This window comes from Daucus carota, chromosome 2 (genome assembly GCF_001625215.2).
Source record: "Daucus carota subsp. sativus chromosome 2, DH1 v3.0, whole genome shotgun sequence".
Taxonomy (NCBI): Eukaryota; Viridiplantae; Streptophyta; class Magnoliopsida; order Apiales; family Apiaceae; genus Daucus; species Daucus carota.
The window spans coordinates 393,800-411,334 of record NC_030382.2 but is presented as its reverse complement, the minus strand read 5'-3'; the positions used below and the strand labels follow the sequence as shown (position 1 = coordinate 411,334).

The window sequence follows — 17,535 nt, the reverse complement described above, 5'->3', positions numbered from 1 at the left end:
GTTACTACTTGTTGTTCTTTGCTCACATAAATAAATTATTTATTACCACAACGCGTTGAGATATCAGAACTATTGTAACAGTTGAATAAAAACAACCGTATTGGCCTAAGGCTGTTGTTAGAAAACCACTCAAACAACATTTTCTTAAGAAAACAACCCTTGTTGTACAATATGTAAGACAACAGTTTCTATGAAAAAAATTAATGTGTCAGTTTCTGTTCCACAACTGTGTTTTACAACAGCTACAAGGATTTCATGTTTAAGAAATCTTACACAACAACTTAAGAGTACAAACCATTGTGTAATTAGTATTGTACAACTGCTATTTCGTAGAACACTTGTTGGAACTCATTTGAGACGACATTGTTTTGTTGCAAATCCATTGTTGGCTACTTTTTAAGACAATAGTTTTATTGAATAACCTGTTGTATCAATTGCTTCACACAATAGTTTATTTGATAGAATCATAAGAAAAGATGCAGACAACAATGGTGTCATACATTAATTGTGTTGTAGGTATTTTTTTCATAAAACTGTTTCTTTGTTTGTACATTGTGTGAATATTTAACTGACAATAGTTTTACAACTTTCACCCATTGTCTTAGTTAGTTTCACGCAACTGTTATTCAAATTTTGTCGTTGTGTGCATACATAACCCACACTGGTTTTATAACTTTTAGCCATTGTCTTAGTTATTTTCACTCAATTGTTATGCAAATTAGATACAGTTGTCTAAAAATTGAAGATACATTAGTCTCAAACAATTCGAAAAACCATCTTCTTCTGATCTATAAAACTTTTGCAAAAATTTAGATACTTTTACCTAATCCCATCCATTTACAAACATCCAACAAACATTACAAACCAACAATTCAACCATACCATTCAACCAACAATCACCAAATAGTTCACAAAATACCATACCATACCTAGCTAATACCATTCACAAGATACCATACATACCATTCACCAAATCCCAACCAAAATAAGTAAAATCCAACAATTCAGTAACCAAGCAAATCCCCCCACCCAACCAAGTTTACAAACCAACAATTCAACCCGGAGAAAAGTTTAATCAAAAGAAACCAACATAGTTCTATTTGGAATCTACCTTCACGCACCAAGACCTAAAATGCATAACGTTTCATAAAATATTTAGCGAATTCAATCTTGATTTCGCTAATGTTGTCTTGTGTATATGCCAAGTTGCTCCTACGCATCCACTGAAAAATGGACCATATTTTTGTAAGTCAGGTGTCTTAGCAACAAAGACAGTTATTGTCAAAACTTAAAAAAAGTGAAACTCACCTTATTTGCGAAGTCAAGATCCTTGTCCTGAACTATTTCTTTCATGTACCTCATAACAAAGAGGCCACAATCTTTAGTCCCTGCCTGCACCGGAACTCCCTAAAATTCCAAAAGAAAATATAACTACACAGTTGAATATATGATTTCTATATTTGATAGGAATAGAATATGAGATAATTTATTACCGCCATGTTCTCCCATACAATTTTCTTCTTAACAACCTTCTTCTGATCCTCTTTATAAAACCTGATGGCACTGTAAGCAAACAATAATTATCGACAAATATACTAACCACGATAAAATAATTCCAGTAAAGTTAATAAGTGAAGAAATGATGTGAAACTCACTTATTAACAACCTCTACTCATTCGCCATTGGCAATGCGTCGTTTCAGAGGGTCCATGTGATAGACAATCTCTGCCTCGGGATTGGCAATCGTCAATGTCCAGTGGTTCCTACGAAAGCATAAAAGAGATCAAGTATAAAAATTGAGTAGTAATCTATCATCTCAACTCAAGTAGTAGGCTTAAAATTAAAATAATAATTAAATTTTATCTCCAGTAATCTTGATTAGATCACTGGCTTACATGCAAAAAAAAAAAGTTCCTAATTATTATACTTATTAGCTAGCAGACTGTTGAAATCAAACAATTGTTTCTAGTCTAGACTTAATGTAAATACTCACACATCATTATACGGCATGAGAAAGTATTGGCCTTTCCATGCATCCTTAAATCGCAAAGCAAGTGCTCGCGACCTCTGACCGACATTTCCACAGCCAAGAGCACCAATCGTGCTTGGATCTACGAATGCTATCAAGTTGGCCATTTTATGTTTTTGCACATAGTCATTCAAGAAATTGCATATAAATTTACGCATTACTGAGATTAAGTTTTCATTCAAGCAGCAAGTAATTACGAAAAATAAGAAAAATTCACTTACTTCATATAAATGCAGATGACAGACCCTGCCATTTCCCCTCCAGAGCATACCGCGTGTATATCAGATATGAAAATGGCTCGCTTCTTCGTAGATCCAAAAGCCTCTTCGCTTAGCTCAAAAGAAACTGTTTGACCATCACGCAAGGCGTCTTTTGCCCAGGTCCACAAACGTTTCAATGCCGATGGATAATTTGCACCCATCGGAACAACAAGCTCTGGTTGAATATCCTCAAACCAGTTTATATGTCTTCTTTGCTTTCTTCCCAGGACCTTTTTTGCCTCTCTGAAAAATTAAAAAAATAAGCACTTCAAATTAGTAAAAACAAAATCAAACATGTTAAATATACAGACCGGACTTGAACAAGTTTAATATATAAAGATTTAATTCTAACCTTTGGATCATGCACAACTTTGGTTGTGTTACTTTTTTCCACAACAAGCATGTCCCTCGGCCATGCAACAAAGGTTCCCACGGCCTGTAGCACAGTAACAATTTCATCACCAATGGGGAATGGTATCTTCGCATCACTTTATAGAACTCTAATGATGGATACTCTTGCATTCTCTCCTGCCAGCCTTACTCCGTGTATAGTCTGCTCCAGTCCTTCAACAACGGGGACTTCGTCAATTTTTGCATAAGCCACAATATTGCTTATGGACCCAACTGCTAGTTGGCATTCATTATTCTCAGAAGCTACCACTTTCCTTTCATCTGTGAATTCATTTTTATCAATCTCCATAACATCAACATCCTTCACAATAACTGGTTCACCAGTATTATGAAAATCTTCAAGTTCTTCCGCAGCCATAGCTTTGTCACTTTTTTCCTTTTCATCTTCTGGGACATCGTCAACACATATCTTCCTTGCCGCTTCAGGTTTATCAAGATCCTGATCAGTAGCTTCATCCTTAGAATGAGAGCAACTTGCTTGATGGGAAGCATGGAATGGACTACCCTCATTTGGTACAACCTTTTTCAATAACTCAATTTTGAGTTTTTCCATTTCAGTAGCCCAGAAAGCATCTCTCTCTTTAATGATCCTCGGAGTCTCCTCTGCCATAAACTTTTGAACTCCTTCACGTATCTTTTCATCCATTGTTTTTGCTCTTTTTTGTCTTGGAAGATCGAAGTAAACAGACTGCCTCACATGCTTTCCTTGGCCACGCACTCTTCCTCCATGCTCAGCCTTTCCAAGCGCCTTTGTTAACACGTCATCAACACCTTCAGCAACCAGTGTACCCTGCTTAACCTCCTTCTTCAACCGGTCCTAAAAAATAACCATCAAACAGAAGTATTTAATATAAGGTTATATTTGATTGACTGCTAAAATATAAAAATTAGATTTAATAAAGACAGTCTGGTAAAGCCGATTCAGTTCTGCTCATTGTTGTGAGATATTATTCATAGATAGTATAGAATTTAGTAACTTACAATTTCCTTAGCTTTTTCTTCAACATCATCACTTAAAAATTTTCCATCTTTGTCTTTCCTAGATAACACCCAAGTCATCGACCTATCCACCTCCTCTGTTTCCGGATGAGATTCACACTGCATTCACATATAGAGGATGATCACCTTAGTAAAAATATTATCATGCTTTATAAATAGAATGAATGCAAAAAGTGGGACTGTTGTTTATTTTTTACTAACCCATTCTAGTTCAAGGTTAGCATAACCTTTTCGCGACAAGCGATGCGGATACTTAATCAACTGACTTTTTTGTTGTTGTTCTTCATGAATTTTCTGCATGACATACACCAATGAGGTTATAGTACAACATTAGAAATCAAATTGGGTGTATTAGAAATTATAGATAGTTGTTATTACCTACAATGCTACTAAAAGAAAATAGCACATTAAAATTATTCTATGATGCTTGTTCTGATGTCAGGACATCTACAGTAGTAAAAAATAATATACTGAATTAACTTAACATAAATATTCATCTCTTACACTGAATTAACTTAACATAAATATTTCATCTCCTACAAGGTGACTTTAAAGCCTACTCTGAATATTCATAGGCTTATTTGAGCAAAACTATTTATTAGACAATACCTAATTAGATTAAAGATAATATGCCACATTTATTGGGTTATTTGAAAAGTCAGATGCTAAGTGCAGACACACCTGAAACTCTGCAGATGTGCGATCAGCCACAAATATGTCCCAATCAGACTTTTCTATGAACGAATAGTCCGCGGGAGGATAGATCAACATCTCTGGTTGATCCACATAGGGTAAAATGTAGTGTTTGGTCAGCCGACATTTAAACTCTCTCCACTTCTGACCTGCTGAGTTCAACACCATCCTCTTAGCTGTCTAGGGTACAATAAAAGCCATCTGCATATATCCCCGACCAACCAAAGTAGAGTTAGAACACAAATAAGTGAATGAATAACTATTAAACGATTACAAATAATTTAATTCAACCTGCACACAATCCCAAATCTTATTTTTCGTGTCAACTGGCACATCCTTCCAAGTATCATGCCAGATTGGAGGTTTAGTTCTTGCTAAAACACCAATATATGACTGCATCTCTGCCCCTTGATCACCAAGCGGCTCTCCTTTTGCATTGAAAGGGACCTTTAGCTTGACACCCATCATCTTCTGTCTAACAATTCTGTGCATTGTCACACATCCACGCTTCAATAATTTAAGTCCTTGAGTTTGGTTTGGTATGGTATCAGCCTTGGCTCGCTTCTTTTTCTTATTCAATTGCTTTTGTAATTTTTCAGAGATTGGTTTCTTCTTTATTGATGCCTCTCCTGTCGATTTGTTTTGGCTATTTTCGCTCTCGTTGTTCATGGATCGTGTTTTTCTTAAATCCCTTAGCACGTTCATTGTGGCTGGATGGGGTGAAGATCGAGTGGACTTCGCCTTTGAGGAATTCTTTCTCTTTAAATTAGTCATTGTCTAAACAATAAAAAATGAAACACCAAACAGAACTATTCAGTGTACTAAAGAGATCATTTCAAGTGAATTCCCTGATAGCAAACAATATAAGTAATGACAGATTTTCTCACAATTCACATGGTAGCAAACGATATAGTAATGACAGATTGAAATAGTATAAGTACTGAAGATATCATTTCAAGAGATAAAACCCCAGAAACCCCATATATCAAAACCCATATATGAAACCCCAAATATCAAACCCCAAATATGAAACCCAGATATCAAACTCCATATCTCAAAACCCAAATATGAAACCCCAGATATCAAACCCCATATTTCAAAACCCAAATATGAAACCCCAAATATCAAGCCCCAAATATGAAACCCCAGATATCAAACCCCAAATAGATATATGCACTCCCCAAACATGCAGTCCACATAAACACATACATGCATACATCACTAAAATAAACCCTAAAATACTTGCAGAAAATTACACTAAAAATACAAATAAACCCTAAAATAGATCATCACGAAACTCTTTACAAAAAGACCCAAATCAAATAAACCCTAAAATAGATCATCACTAAACTCTTTACAGAAAGGCCCAAATCAAACACAATAAGAATGTACCTTAAAACTCGAGAGTCGAGAGTGAGTGATGATTAGCTGAGAGTGAGTGAGCCGAGAGTCGGAGAATGGTGAGTGAGTCGAGAGTCGGAGAATGGTGAGAGAGTCGGAGAATGGTGAGAGAGAGTGAGTTTGGACAAGTGTGTTTAGAAAAGTGTGTTTGGACAAGCGTGTTTGAGAAGGGTGTTAGACTGTATTAGCGAAATGTTTGTGGGAAAAAACGGGGGGAACGAAAAATCGAAATGAATTGAAAATTTGGGGCATTTTAGCATAAATCGGACGGATTTTGGTACCCTTAATATGTGAATTATTCTAAATTGGATATTCTAAATTCATATATTATTTGACTATCTCGTTCTTAAAAAGTTCCAATTTCGAAAATATGTAAATCCTTGTTACAAGATATGATTACAGGGCGTGTCCTCACGGGATTCTGTGTATTCGGTTAAGATACTATCTCGTTCTTAAAAGATTCCCGTTTCGAAAATATCTAAATCCTTGTTCAAAGATAAGATTAAAGGGCGTGTCCTAACGGGATTCTGTGTATTCGGTTAAGATACTATCTCGTTCTTACAAGATTCCCGTCTCGAAAATATCTAAATCCTTGTTACAAGATATGATTACACGGCGTGTACTCACGGGATTCTGTGTATTCGGTTAAGATACTATCTCGTTCTTAAAAGATTCCCGTTTCGAAAATATCTAAATCCTTGTTACAAGATAAGATTACAGGGCGTGTCCTCACGGGATTCTGTGTATTCGGTTAAGATACTATCTCGTTCTTAAAAGATTCCCATTTCGAAAATATCTAAATCCTTGTTCAAAGATAAGATTAAAGGGCGTGTCCTAACGGGATTCTGTGTATTCGATTAAGATACTATCTCGTTCTTACAAGATTCCCGTCTCGAAAATATCTAAATCCTTGTTACAAGATATGATTACACGGCGTGTACTCACGGGATTCTGTGTATTCGGTTAAGATACTATCTCGTTCTTAAAAGATTCCCGTTTCGAAAATATCTAAATCCTTGTTCAAAGATAAGATTAAAGGGCGTGTCCTCACGGGATTCTGTGTATTCGGTTAAGATACTATCTCATTCATAAAATCCTTGTTTAACATGTTACTCGGACTGGAGTATTAGTACGTCTTTTATGCTTCGAGTATAGGACGTACTGAGTAGAACTTTTGTTACTGATACGATTTGCTCCGTACTAATTTTAAAATATTTTTTTCGAAGATCTAACCATACGGATGTCAGGATATATCAATATTAGTCATGTGCAATTTTTGTCAATTTTGTTTATGCTTATTTATATGCTTATTATAACAAAACTACTCATAATCATAATTCTGTCTTATTATAAAAAGGTCTTTTTTGTTCTCTAGTGTTTAATAGACAATGGTTTTGTAACAGTTTAGTTGTCTCAAACCGTTGTCTATTGTGTTTTGAAAATTTTAAAACTAAGGAGGGAAACGAAATTTTAAAAGAAGTGGGAAACGAAATTTTTGGGGGAACTAATTTCTTTTAACAAAACCGTTGTCTAAATGGAAATAAAATTTGGAAAATTAGGTACAGGAAAATGAAATAATATCTAATTCGTATTGACGGCCAAGATCTAGATCGGTCTAAATCCAACGATCCATAGTAATTTGATTCATTTTTATTTTAAATTTTTTTTTAGTTTAAATGTCCTACAACAGTTTTTTATGTGGAGCCGTTGTTAAGATTGTTTCCTTACAACCGTTAATTAAACAGTTGTGTAACAGTAAAGACTAAAGCGTATAACCCTTATCCAAATCTCCTTACAGCAGCCGCATCTTATTTATTGTGTCTGAATCTCCTAATCATCAATTCTCCAAATCTCCACATCTTCAATTCTCCAAATCTTTGTCTTCATCTTCAATTCATCTCATATCTCCACATCTCCACATCTTCAATTCTCCGAATCTTCATCTTCGTCTTACACATCTCCATCTCATATCTCGTCTTACACATCTCCATCTCATATCTCATCTTACAAATCTCCATCTTATATCTCATTTAACGAAACGGGATTCACAGTTATTTTCGAGGTATTTTATTTGCGTTTTGATATATTCTATAATTTTGTTTTAATACTTGTAATATGCATTTGTTGAGCCTGGCTGAGGTTGTGGAAGTAGGGGTTTTGATTAGGCATAGTATTAGACTGCTCAGTTGTATGATTGTTTCATGGGAGATAATTTATTGGGGTTTTATTTGCAGTTTGCCATGTTTGTTTTCAAAAGTGATTTGGAGCAATTTTAACTTTTTATGCTTATATATGCCTATTCTTGGATGATATTTATAGTTTGTTTATTAAGTTGAGAATTTTTGATTATATATAGTTTGTTCATTCTGTTAAGAATAGGTAGAATTTTAATTTTAGGTGTAATATCCGGGATTTCGACATGTGTTTATTTATTCCAGTATGTAAATATTTTGTGAATATTATGTGAATTAATTGTGAATTATATGTTAAGTGACTTGTTGAATGATTGCCTATGTGTGTTATGACTTGTTAAATTATAATTTTTATATGATCAGATCAAAATATGGAGAATTTAGGCACTCATTTGGCAAATTATGGATTACTATATGATTTGATATTTAATTTAAGGATTTAATTAAGTTTATTATAAAATATTATTATTAATTGATTTTAAAACCCGTTTACTCGATAATTAAACCCCGGGGGGCTTCCGGGAGAGTTTCGCCGGTTTGTTATTCGAGATATTCTGAACAACTTTCGTGTTTTAACTTTTCCCATCTGGTGTACGGATTTACGTGAAAGATTTTCGGAACGATATTATGAATATTTTATTATTATTTATCGTATCAATAATTGTGAGCACCGGATAATCTTGACACCCCAAATTATCTTGACTCAAACATTATATTTTCGTACTTCGTGCCAGACAAAGCTCGGAGCCCCATAAGTTTCTCGTAATGTGTGTATTTAATATTTATCTTTAAAGTCGGTCCCGAACGGATCAGTTTTATTAATACTTAATGATTAAGAAGTGTATTTTATATCCGGTATGATCCAAATGGGGGCCAGTTATTCGTAATTATAAATAGGATAATTATTATTTTATTTTTCATAATTATCATTTCAATACACGAGAATCGAGAGAAACCGGGTTATCGTTCTTCGTGTTCTTGGAGTTCAATCGAAGATTGAGGACTTTATCGGACTCAGAATCGAGCGTGCAAGTAGTCAAATCGAAGATATCGAAGCGTAGAATCCATATCCAGTATCAAAAACCACTCTAGATTCACAGGTTAGAAGTAATTTGAGTTTTTAAATTCGAGTTAATTAGGGTTAAATTAGGGCTTTTTGATTTTGATGTGTTTTATGTGATTTTATGCTTTCATGTTGTAGATAATCTTCTCATGATCATTGTGGTATGTCATATGCATGATTTGGATGTCAATAACATGTTCAAAATTGGGTTTAATTGTTCGAATTAAGAATTAGGGTTTATAACCCGTATGAACATTTTCAATTGGATTTTGGGGTTTTCTTATATGTTGATTCTGGGTGAAATTGAAGCATACCAGCGTGTTTATCTAGACGTAAGGAATCGTCTTATGTATACGAAATGTGTGTGGGTTAGCGATTTGAACCCCATCGGATTCTGGGATGAAGCTCGCCGCTGGCGAACTTCATCTTCTGATTCCGGCCAGCACAGCTACCTACAGGTAGTTATGATGATATGAACGGATTCCTGGTCACGAGTACTCGCTATCTGCACTTCCTGGTGGCCGTTTACGGCCTGGAACGCCGTCTCCGGCGTCGGGGCGGCGCCGACTGCAAAAATTGCAGTTTGGCCCCCGACGTTTTGGAGATGGTGAAGATCAAACCTTGAGCTTTTCAATTTTTCAATTTAGTCCCTCCCCCAAGTTTCGAAACTTGCAGTTTGAACCCTGAAGTTTTAAAACTTTTAAAACTGATTTATTTTAATTTCTTTTATTTCGAAAATTATTTAATTATTTTCAAATTAAAATAGTTTTTAATTAATTCTTTATTAAAAAACAAATCTAATTTAATTTATTAATTAATTTTAATTAGTAATTAATTATTATAATTAGTCAATTAATTTAAATATTAATTGATTAATTGTTTCAATTATTTATTAATTGATTTTAATTGATTTATTAATTAGATTTAATTGTTTTAATTGTTTTAAAAATCCAGAAAAATAGTTTCAAGCTTTAGAAAATTATTCTAAAGTATGTTAAAGGCTCGTTAATTGATTTCAAGTGATTTCGAACCTTATTTCGAGTATTTAAACTTGTTTATTTAATTATAAATTGATTCTTTTACCTGTTTTTATTCCGAAAAAATGTTTAAAAATTCATAATAAATACCAGAAAAATCATTTTAACCCCAAACCTTTTCTGAAAGGCTATTTTATTGATTAACTTATGTGATATGTGCTATGTGTTACTTGATCGATATGTGACATACTTGTGTGAACATTGTATGATTGTTTTATTAGTATCCTTTGAACCGTATATCGGATTTAAGTGAAACGAAGGGTAGCTAGAAGCTTGTTTCGACTATGAAACAAATAGAATGATATGAGGTTGAGTATTGATAGATAAATATTGTGATTATCAGAGAAGGACAGGCTTAGAAAGGGGAAGCAAGTAGTATTGGAGTGATTCTGTTTAGTGAAAGCTATAAAGAGAAGTAAATCTTCAGGATAAGGCAAGTGCTCTATTCTCAGCTTGTACTTCTGTAAATTCCTTGAATTACTCTTTTGTACATGATGTGGTTATTCTGGATAAACTTGGAAATGCCTCTGTTGATATATTGTGCTATTGATCCTGATTATTGGTAAACCTTACTCAATCCTTTCAACACCTGAATTACAAGCTGAACCTTGATTTTGATTTCAATTAAACTTATACCCATTTCTTTGAGACTTGACAACACAAATCATTTGCTCTGATATTCTTCCATCCTTGAATGACCAAACAGTACAAGCCTATATGCTATAATACTTCACCAAGTTATACAATGTCTTACCAAATACCTATATTACTCTTTTGAAGAATGTTCACACATATACACCCTAACACTTGAAATTCTTACAACTTAAACACATTTGAAACCTCAAGCTATTCTCACTTACATTGTTCTCTCTACAAAACCTCAGATTAGCTTCACCCTATACTTGATCTTTCTTTCAACTTCAAGACATTCTTCAAACATATTGTGAGGATACTTAAACCTACTTCAGAATTGTCCTTTGATCCTGATCGGTATTGCACCACTAATTATCATGATTCTCATTTGACGATTATGATTCTGTTTTGGTAATATTGCTTCTGTTCAAATGGTATTGATTCTGATTTATTGAGATATTGTTGATTTCATTATATTGTTAAAGAATTGGATGGTTTTATAAATGTGGACCAGATTCGTGGTCAGACCAGATTCGTGGTCATTAGGCCAATGTGTGCCTTGGATCCAGTGATAGAGCTTGGTATGTACCTGGCTCGGGGTTAGTGCGTGACTGATCAGCAGCCTAACCTTGTTTTTTTTTAAAAATAAAAATATGAATATCCAATTCTAATCACTGTTTTAAAAAGGGAATTTGAGGTCTTGATCCATTCTTATTGATAAATGTTGAACTTCAGTTTATTGTTTATATTACTTGCTGAGCTGTAAGCTCACTCTTGCGATGCCTTATGTTCTTTTCCAGTGAAGAAAGAGACTACTGTTAGCAAGGACCCACAGGCTGGCCATCAAGCTAAGGTATCAGGATGAGTGTTGGGAAGCCTTGCTAGGAGTTGCTGATATTATAAACTTTTGAGTATCGTTGTGTGTAAGCACTGCGTTTTATGTTTGTAAGTTGTAAGATATGGATTGGGATTTGACGTATTGTAATATAACTTAAGTTGTGGCTTGTTTCATACTATAACCTGAAGCGATCCGTGGATGTTTAGGGTCAATGCATATATTATTATTGTTTACAGGTTTATATTGTTGTGTGACCCCCAAGTCTATGACCCGGATTTGGAGGGTGTCACATTAGGCATGAAATTCGGATATGAAATTTATTTGGCACTCAATTTGTTCTTTAATCTGCAGAAGGTCGTCTCCCCCTGAATCATTGGAATATGGATAGATCATGGTTGAGAGCTGATAGAAGAACCAGAGAGTATCAATTAGGTGTAGAAGAATTGTTGATGTTTGCTTTTGAGCATGGGCGTAATGCAAAAAAAAAAGTTGTCCATGTTTAAAATGCGCACACACTAAATCATGGAAAGCTCAGACTGTTAGAAACCATCTTTTCCAACATGGTATTGATGAAACTTACACGCGTTGGATATGGCATGGAGAGACAAATTTAGCTGGGACTCCTTCTTTAGATGAGACAGACAGTACTGGATCTGATGGCCACGTCTACAGAGCAATGGATGGTGGTGATGAAGATTATTACAGTTCTTCGGATTCATCAGATTTTATTAACCATGTTCAAAGTGAACAAGAACCTCTTTATCCCGGATGTGAGAGTCACACTAGGTTAAGAGCGTTAGTTAAACTGTACAACTTGAAAGCAAAACATGATATGTCTGATTCATGCTTCTCTGAAGTTTTAATTTTGCTTGGTTCTATGCTTCCAGAAGGTAACACTATCCCATCCTCCTTTAATGAAGCCAAAAAAACCTTATGTCTGCTAGGAATGGGGTATGAAAAGATTCACGTATGTCCAAATGATTGTCTTCTATACCGTGGCGAGAGAGATGAGGATGAAATTGTTTGCCGCATATGTAAGGCCTCAAGGTGGAAATTAAACAAGAAAGGAGAGGAACTTGAAGGGGTCCCTGCTAAGGTTTTATGGTATTTTCCGTTGATACCAAGATTGAGAAACTTATTCAATACAGATCACATTGCAAAGAACATGACATGGCATGATACCGAGCGACAAGAAGATGGTAAATTGAACATCCAGCAGACACAAAAACATGGAAAGATGTTGACCAAAAGTGGCCTGAATTCGCATCAGAGACTAGGAACCTTCGACTAGCTTTATCATCTGATGGATTCAATCCTTTCCATGGAAATCGTACTGATTACTCAACCTGGCCTGTATTATTATCGATTTACAATCTTCCACCCTGGCTTTGTATGAAGAAAAGATATATAATGCTTTGCTTGTTGATATCTGGCCCGACTGAGTCAGGAAATGATATTGATGTGTACCTCCAACCGCTTTTAGAAGATTTACAGGAGTTATGGAATGGGAAGCAAGTGTACGATGCATATAAGAAAGAGTTTTTTATGCTTAGGGGAATTTTATTATGGACAATAAGTGATTATCCGGCTTTAGGTTGTTTGTCCGGCAATGTCACTAAAGGGTATAATGCTTGTACAATTTGTGTTGATCAAACAAATGCTACAAGGCTGGTTAATTACCGCAAGACAGTGGTTATGAGGCATCGGAGGTGGTTACCAAGGCAGCATCCATATAGAAGGCAAAAATCAGCTTTTGATAACACTGTGGAGAAGGGCGTTGCTCCAATTCCTTTGACTGGAGAGCAAGTTTTTGAAAGAGTACAACATCTAAGGAGCCATGTCTTTGGTAAGAAACAACGCCAACCTCGATGGAAGAAGGGTGAACCTCGACCCATATGGAAGAAGGTTTCTATATTCTTCCAACTTGAGTATTGGAAGTTTTTGCCAGTTAGGCATTGCCTCGATGTAATGCACATCGAGAAAAATATCTGTGAAGCTTTGGTTGGTACTCTACTCAATATTCCAGGAAAGACTAAAGATAGAGAGTCTGTCCGTCTTGACATGGCTGAGATGGGAATAAGAACGGAGCTGAGGCCAAAAACTCCTGGAAAGAAAGAGAAGGTACCCTTAGCATCCTGGAACTTATTAAATGCAGAAAAGAAAATTGTTTTCTCATCCTTTCTTAAGATGAAGTTGCCAAATGGATTTTGTTCAAACATCAAGAATCTCGTAAACATGGAAAAACTTCGGCTTGTTGGTGTGAAATCTCATGACTGCCATACAATATTGCATCACTTACTACCAATTGTAATTCGATCAAGCCTTCAAAAACAGGTCAGGTGCACAATTATTAGGTTCTGCCTATTTTTCAAGGCAATTTGCAGCAAAGTCATCGAGATAGATAAATTAGAAAAAATGCAGTCTCAGTTGATCGAAACCTTATGCCAGCTAGAGAAACACTTTCCCCCGTCATTTTTTGATGTGATGATACATCTCTCAATTCATCTTGTGAGAGAGGTTGAGCTTTGCGGGCCAATCTTTCTACGTTGGATGTATCCTTTCGAGAGGTATATGAAGACCTTCAAGGGGTATGTACGGAACCCAGCTCGTCCAGAAGGTTGTATTGCCGAGGGGTATTGTGCAGAAGAGGCTGTGCAATGTTTGGTTGACTTGGAAGATACTACAGGATTGCATCAAGATACTAAACATAATGAAGATATAATTTGCAGACCCTTATCAGGTGCAACAATAATAAAGCCCAACAGTAAAGAAATGCACCTAGCTCATTTGTGTGTTCTTCAAAATATCAATGACGTTAGGCCATATTTAGAGTAAGTTATATAAATCTGTGTTTGTTATTTCCTATTTTCTGCATTTTTATCAGCATGTTGACATACAGTTGCTTTTACTTGCAGCGAACATATGGCGCACTTGATGATGAGATATCCACAACATGAGAATGACGAACACTGGCTAAAAAACAAGCAAAATGATGAATTTCCTAAATGGTTACAGAAAAAGGTATAATGATTTGATCGATTAATGTAGCTTATTGTTCTGGAAATTATTGTTCAAAACTAGATCATGGAGTGATTTATGATTTTAATTCCAGAAAAAGGTATATGTTTGCAATTTTTAATTCGGTTTTTTATTATGATTTTGAATTTATTTTGGTTGAGACGAGTAAATTTGATTTTAATTGGTTAGATTAAGTCAGAGTTGGTTGATGACAAGAATAAGGTAACTAAAGAGATCATGTGGATTGCGGAAGGCCCCAACAAGGATGTTCCAACATTCAGCGGCTACAAAATTAATGGTGTAACTTATAGCACCAAAGAGCGTGATGATAAACGACAAGTTCAGGGCAGCGGTTTTGTGTTGTTGCAGATACAATGATTGTGCAGAGTAAGAGTATAGATTTTCAACACACTTCACACACATATTATGGAGTCATAACTAGTATATGGGAGTTATACTATAACGAGTTTAGAGTCCCTATATTTCGTTGTAACTGGGTAGATATGAACAGAGGGGTTAAAGTGGATGACTTAGGATATACATTGGTGAATTTACAAAAATTAGGTTCTGTAAATGATCCATTTGTTTTAGGGAAACATGTTAAGCAAGTTTGTTATATTGACGACCCTCTTGAGAAAATGTGGTCTGTTGTGCTGAGATTACCTGAGAAGAACTATTATGATCAAAGTGATGATGAAAATGAAGGATCCATAGAAATTGAACTTGAGAATGAGCTAGATGTGCCAATGTTCCCCACTGTTGACGAACACGAGGAACAAAACTCTAACTACATGCGGGAGGAAAACGAATTGATCTAGCTTGCATGAGGGTAATACATAATAACATCTTATTTAATTTGAATTATCTATAAGGAATTAAAGCCATGCATATGTATCTAATTCATTAATTTTGATTATTCAGGGTGTGCAGGGTGCCTTCGAGAGCTCTCCAGTGGTGTCCATATGCCTTGCTGTTGATATTATACATTGATAAGATTATTTTTGCCGTGGTAAAATCATCATCTACCTTGATAAGATATGAATGTCTTGTTTTTATAGATGATGGTTTTAACATAGCAAAAAAAATCATTCAATGGTCGTAAGAGAATGGATAGCATCCACAATGGTACTGACATGCACTGCCTGCCCTTGCAACACTTGGATTTTAATTTGAAGTCCAAGTTCCATGATTCTCTATCTCAAATGGCCTCATGGACTGATGGAATCTTAACATAATATGTTATTCAATTATTTTGTTTGGTTTATGTATTATCTGATTATAGTTTGTTAGTTAATTTGGTTGATGATTGTAGTTTCTAAATGCATTTGTAGTTGGTTGATTCTGTTGAGAACTTTGGTTTGGTCTGAGAACTGATTAATTTTTTAATCAGTTTCTAAATGCATTTGTGGTTGGTTGATTCTGTTGGTTGATTATAAATGCATTGTCTTGTGCACATAATAGTGTAGTGCACCTCGTACATTTTTTTGGACAAAATTTTGGTGTACAAATTTTGTTTGACTATTTGATGCAATCAGTTTCTCTTGCATAATTTCAATGAAATATTAATGACTCTTTTTCAACCATGACTACTGTTATTAGTTAGGATTATGTGCTGCATTCAGAGCTTTGTAAGTTGCATTTTTGACTGTGCACCAATGGCTGTGAGGTGGTTGAGCTGTGAATTAATTTCTATTCTAGTATAAATTGACACACCAAGCACTAGCTTCTGCACAGCAACACATTCTTATATACTAAATCACATCATATAGTTGTATTGATCATGGCAGGTTGGAGCAAGCCTTCTCCTCATGTTGTTAAGGTGAACTGCAGAGGTGTGTTTGACAGGGGAATGATGAGAGGATCTGTGGGATGTGTGATGAGGAACTTTAGAGGTGAGTGGCTTGGAGGTGTTGGTGGGATGATCGGCCTGGCTGTGCCAGTTGCTGCTGAGCTTTGGTCCATTTTTTATGGGCTGAAATTAGCATGGGAGAAGGGAAATATCAAGCATGTGGTCATTGAGAGTGAGTGCTTGGAGGCTGTTAATCAAGTGAACAATCCGGACCCTGCTTTCTGGTTTGCTGAGATGGTGGAGTTGATCACAGGTCTCCTCAATGAAGCTTGGGATTCTTGTGTGGTTGTTCATGTCCCAAGCTCTAGCAATGTTGCTGCTACTACTCTTGCAGAGCTCAATGGCCGCGATGGTGGAGTGCAAGAGTTTGGTGATGTGCCTGGTTTTATGGAGTCCCTCATTTCGGAGGAGAAAGTTTAAGTGTTTTTATGTTTCTGGTTGTGCTTGATGTTGGTTTGTAATGGATCTGTGAACTATTATCACTATTAACTATGAATAAAATTTGTGCCTTGTTATGTATCCTTGTTTAAGCTCATTAGCTTTCTATAGTCAAATGCATCATATTTTAAGACAAGTAAAAGCTATGTCAACTGGTCACACAAGAGCCAAACAACTGATGATATTCATGGTATTTAAACAGCCAACACAAAACAAAGAAGAAAGCAACCACACTGCCCCCAGCCACCCTGCAAACAGAGGTACACCATCTGCATTTTACTCTTTTTTTTATCAGTAAATAGAAAACGGTTTTTCAAAACCATTATGTCATGGAGGTGCTTTGGACAATGGCTAGTCATACCCGTTGTTAGAAAACCTTATAAATAACAGAGCATATAACTATTGTCTGTTAGCTGCCTATGTTACAATGGTATTTATAAACCATTGTTGGAGACAAAATAAGACAATGGTACGAATAAACCACAGTCTGAATCAAAAACCATTGTGTTAACCACCTCGATTCACAACGGTTACTAGACCATTGTGTTAAAAATGTCACACAACACTTCCAACAATAACGCTTGTCTGTCGAGTTTTGAATATATTCAAATAGACAATTGTTTACGTAACCAATGTCTTTTCCGCTCTCAGACAACTGTATTTTAAGGAAAAAT

The 17,535-nt window shown here is 35.4% G+C and overlaps 1 protein-coding gene across 1 annotated transcript; it reads left to right on the top strand.

Annotated features, from left to right (window-relative positions):
• The first annotated feature begins 12,966 nt into the window (after positions 1–12,966).
• On the top strand, positions 12,967–15,392 carry LOC135150122 (uncharacterized). The gene is made up of 4 exons (XM_064086273.1): positions 12,967–14,387; positions 14,472–14,577; positions 14,764–14,926; positions 15,076–15,392. Exons 1-4 carry the CDS (start codon positions 12,967–12,969, stop codon positions 15,390–15,392), a joined length of 2,007 nt encoding a protein of 668 aa, XP_063942343.1.
• Positions 15,393–17,535: the final 2,143 nt, after the last annotated feature.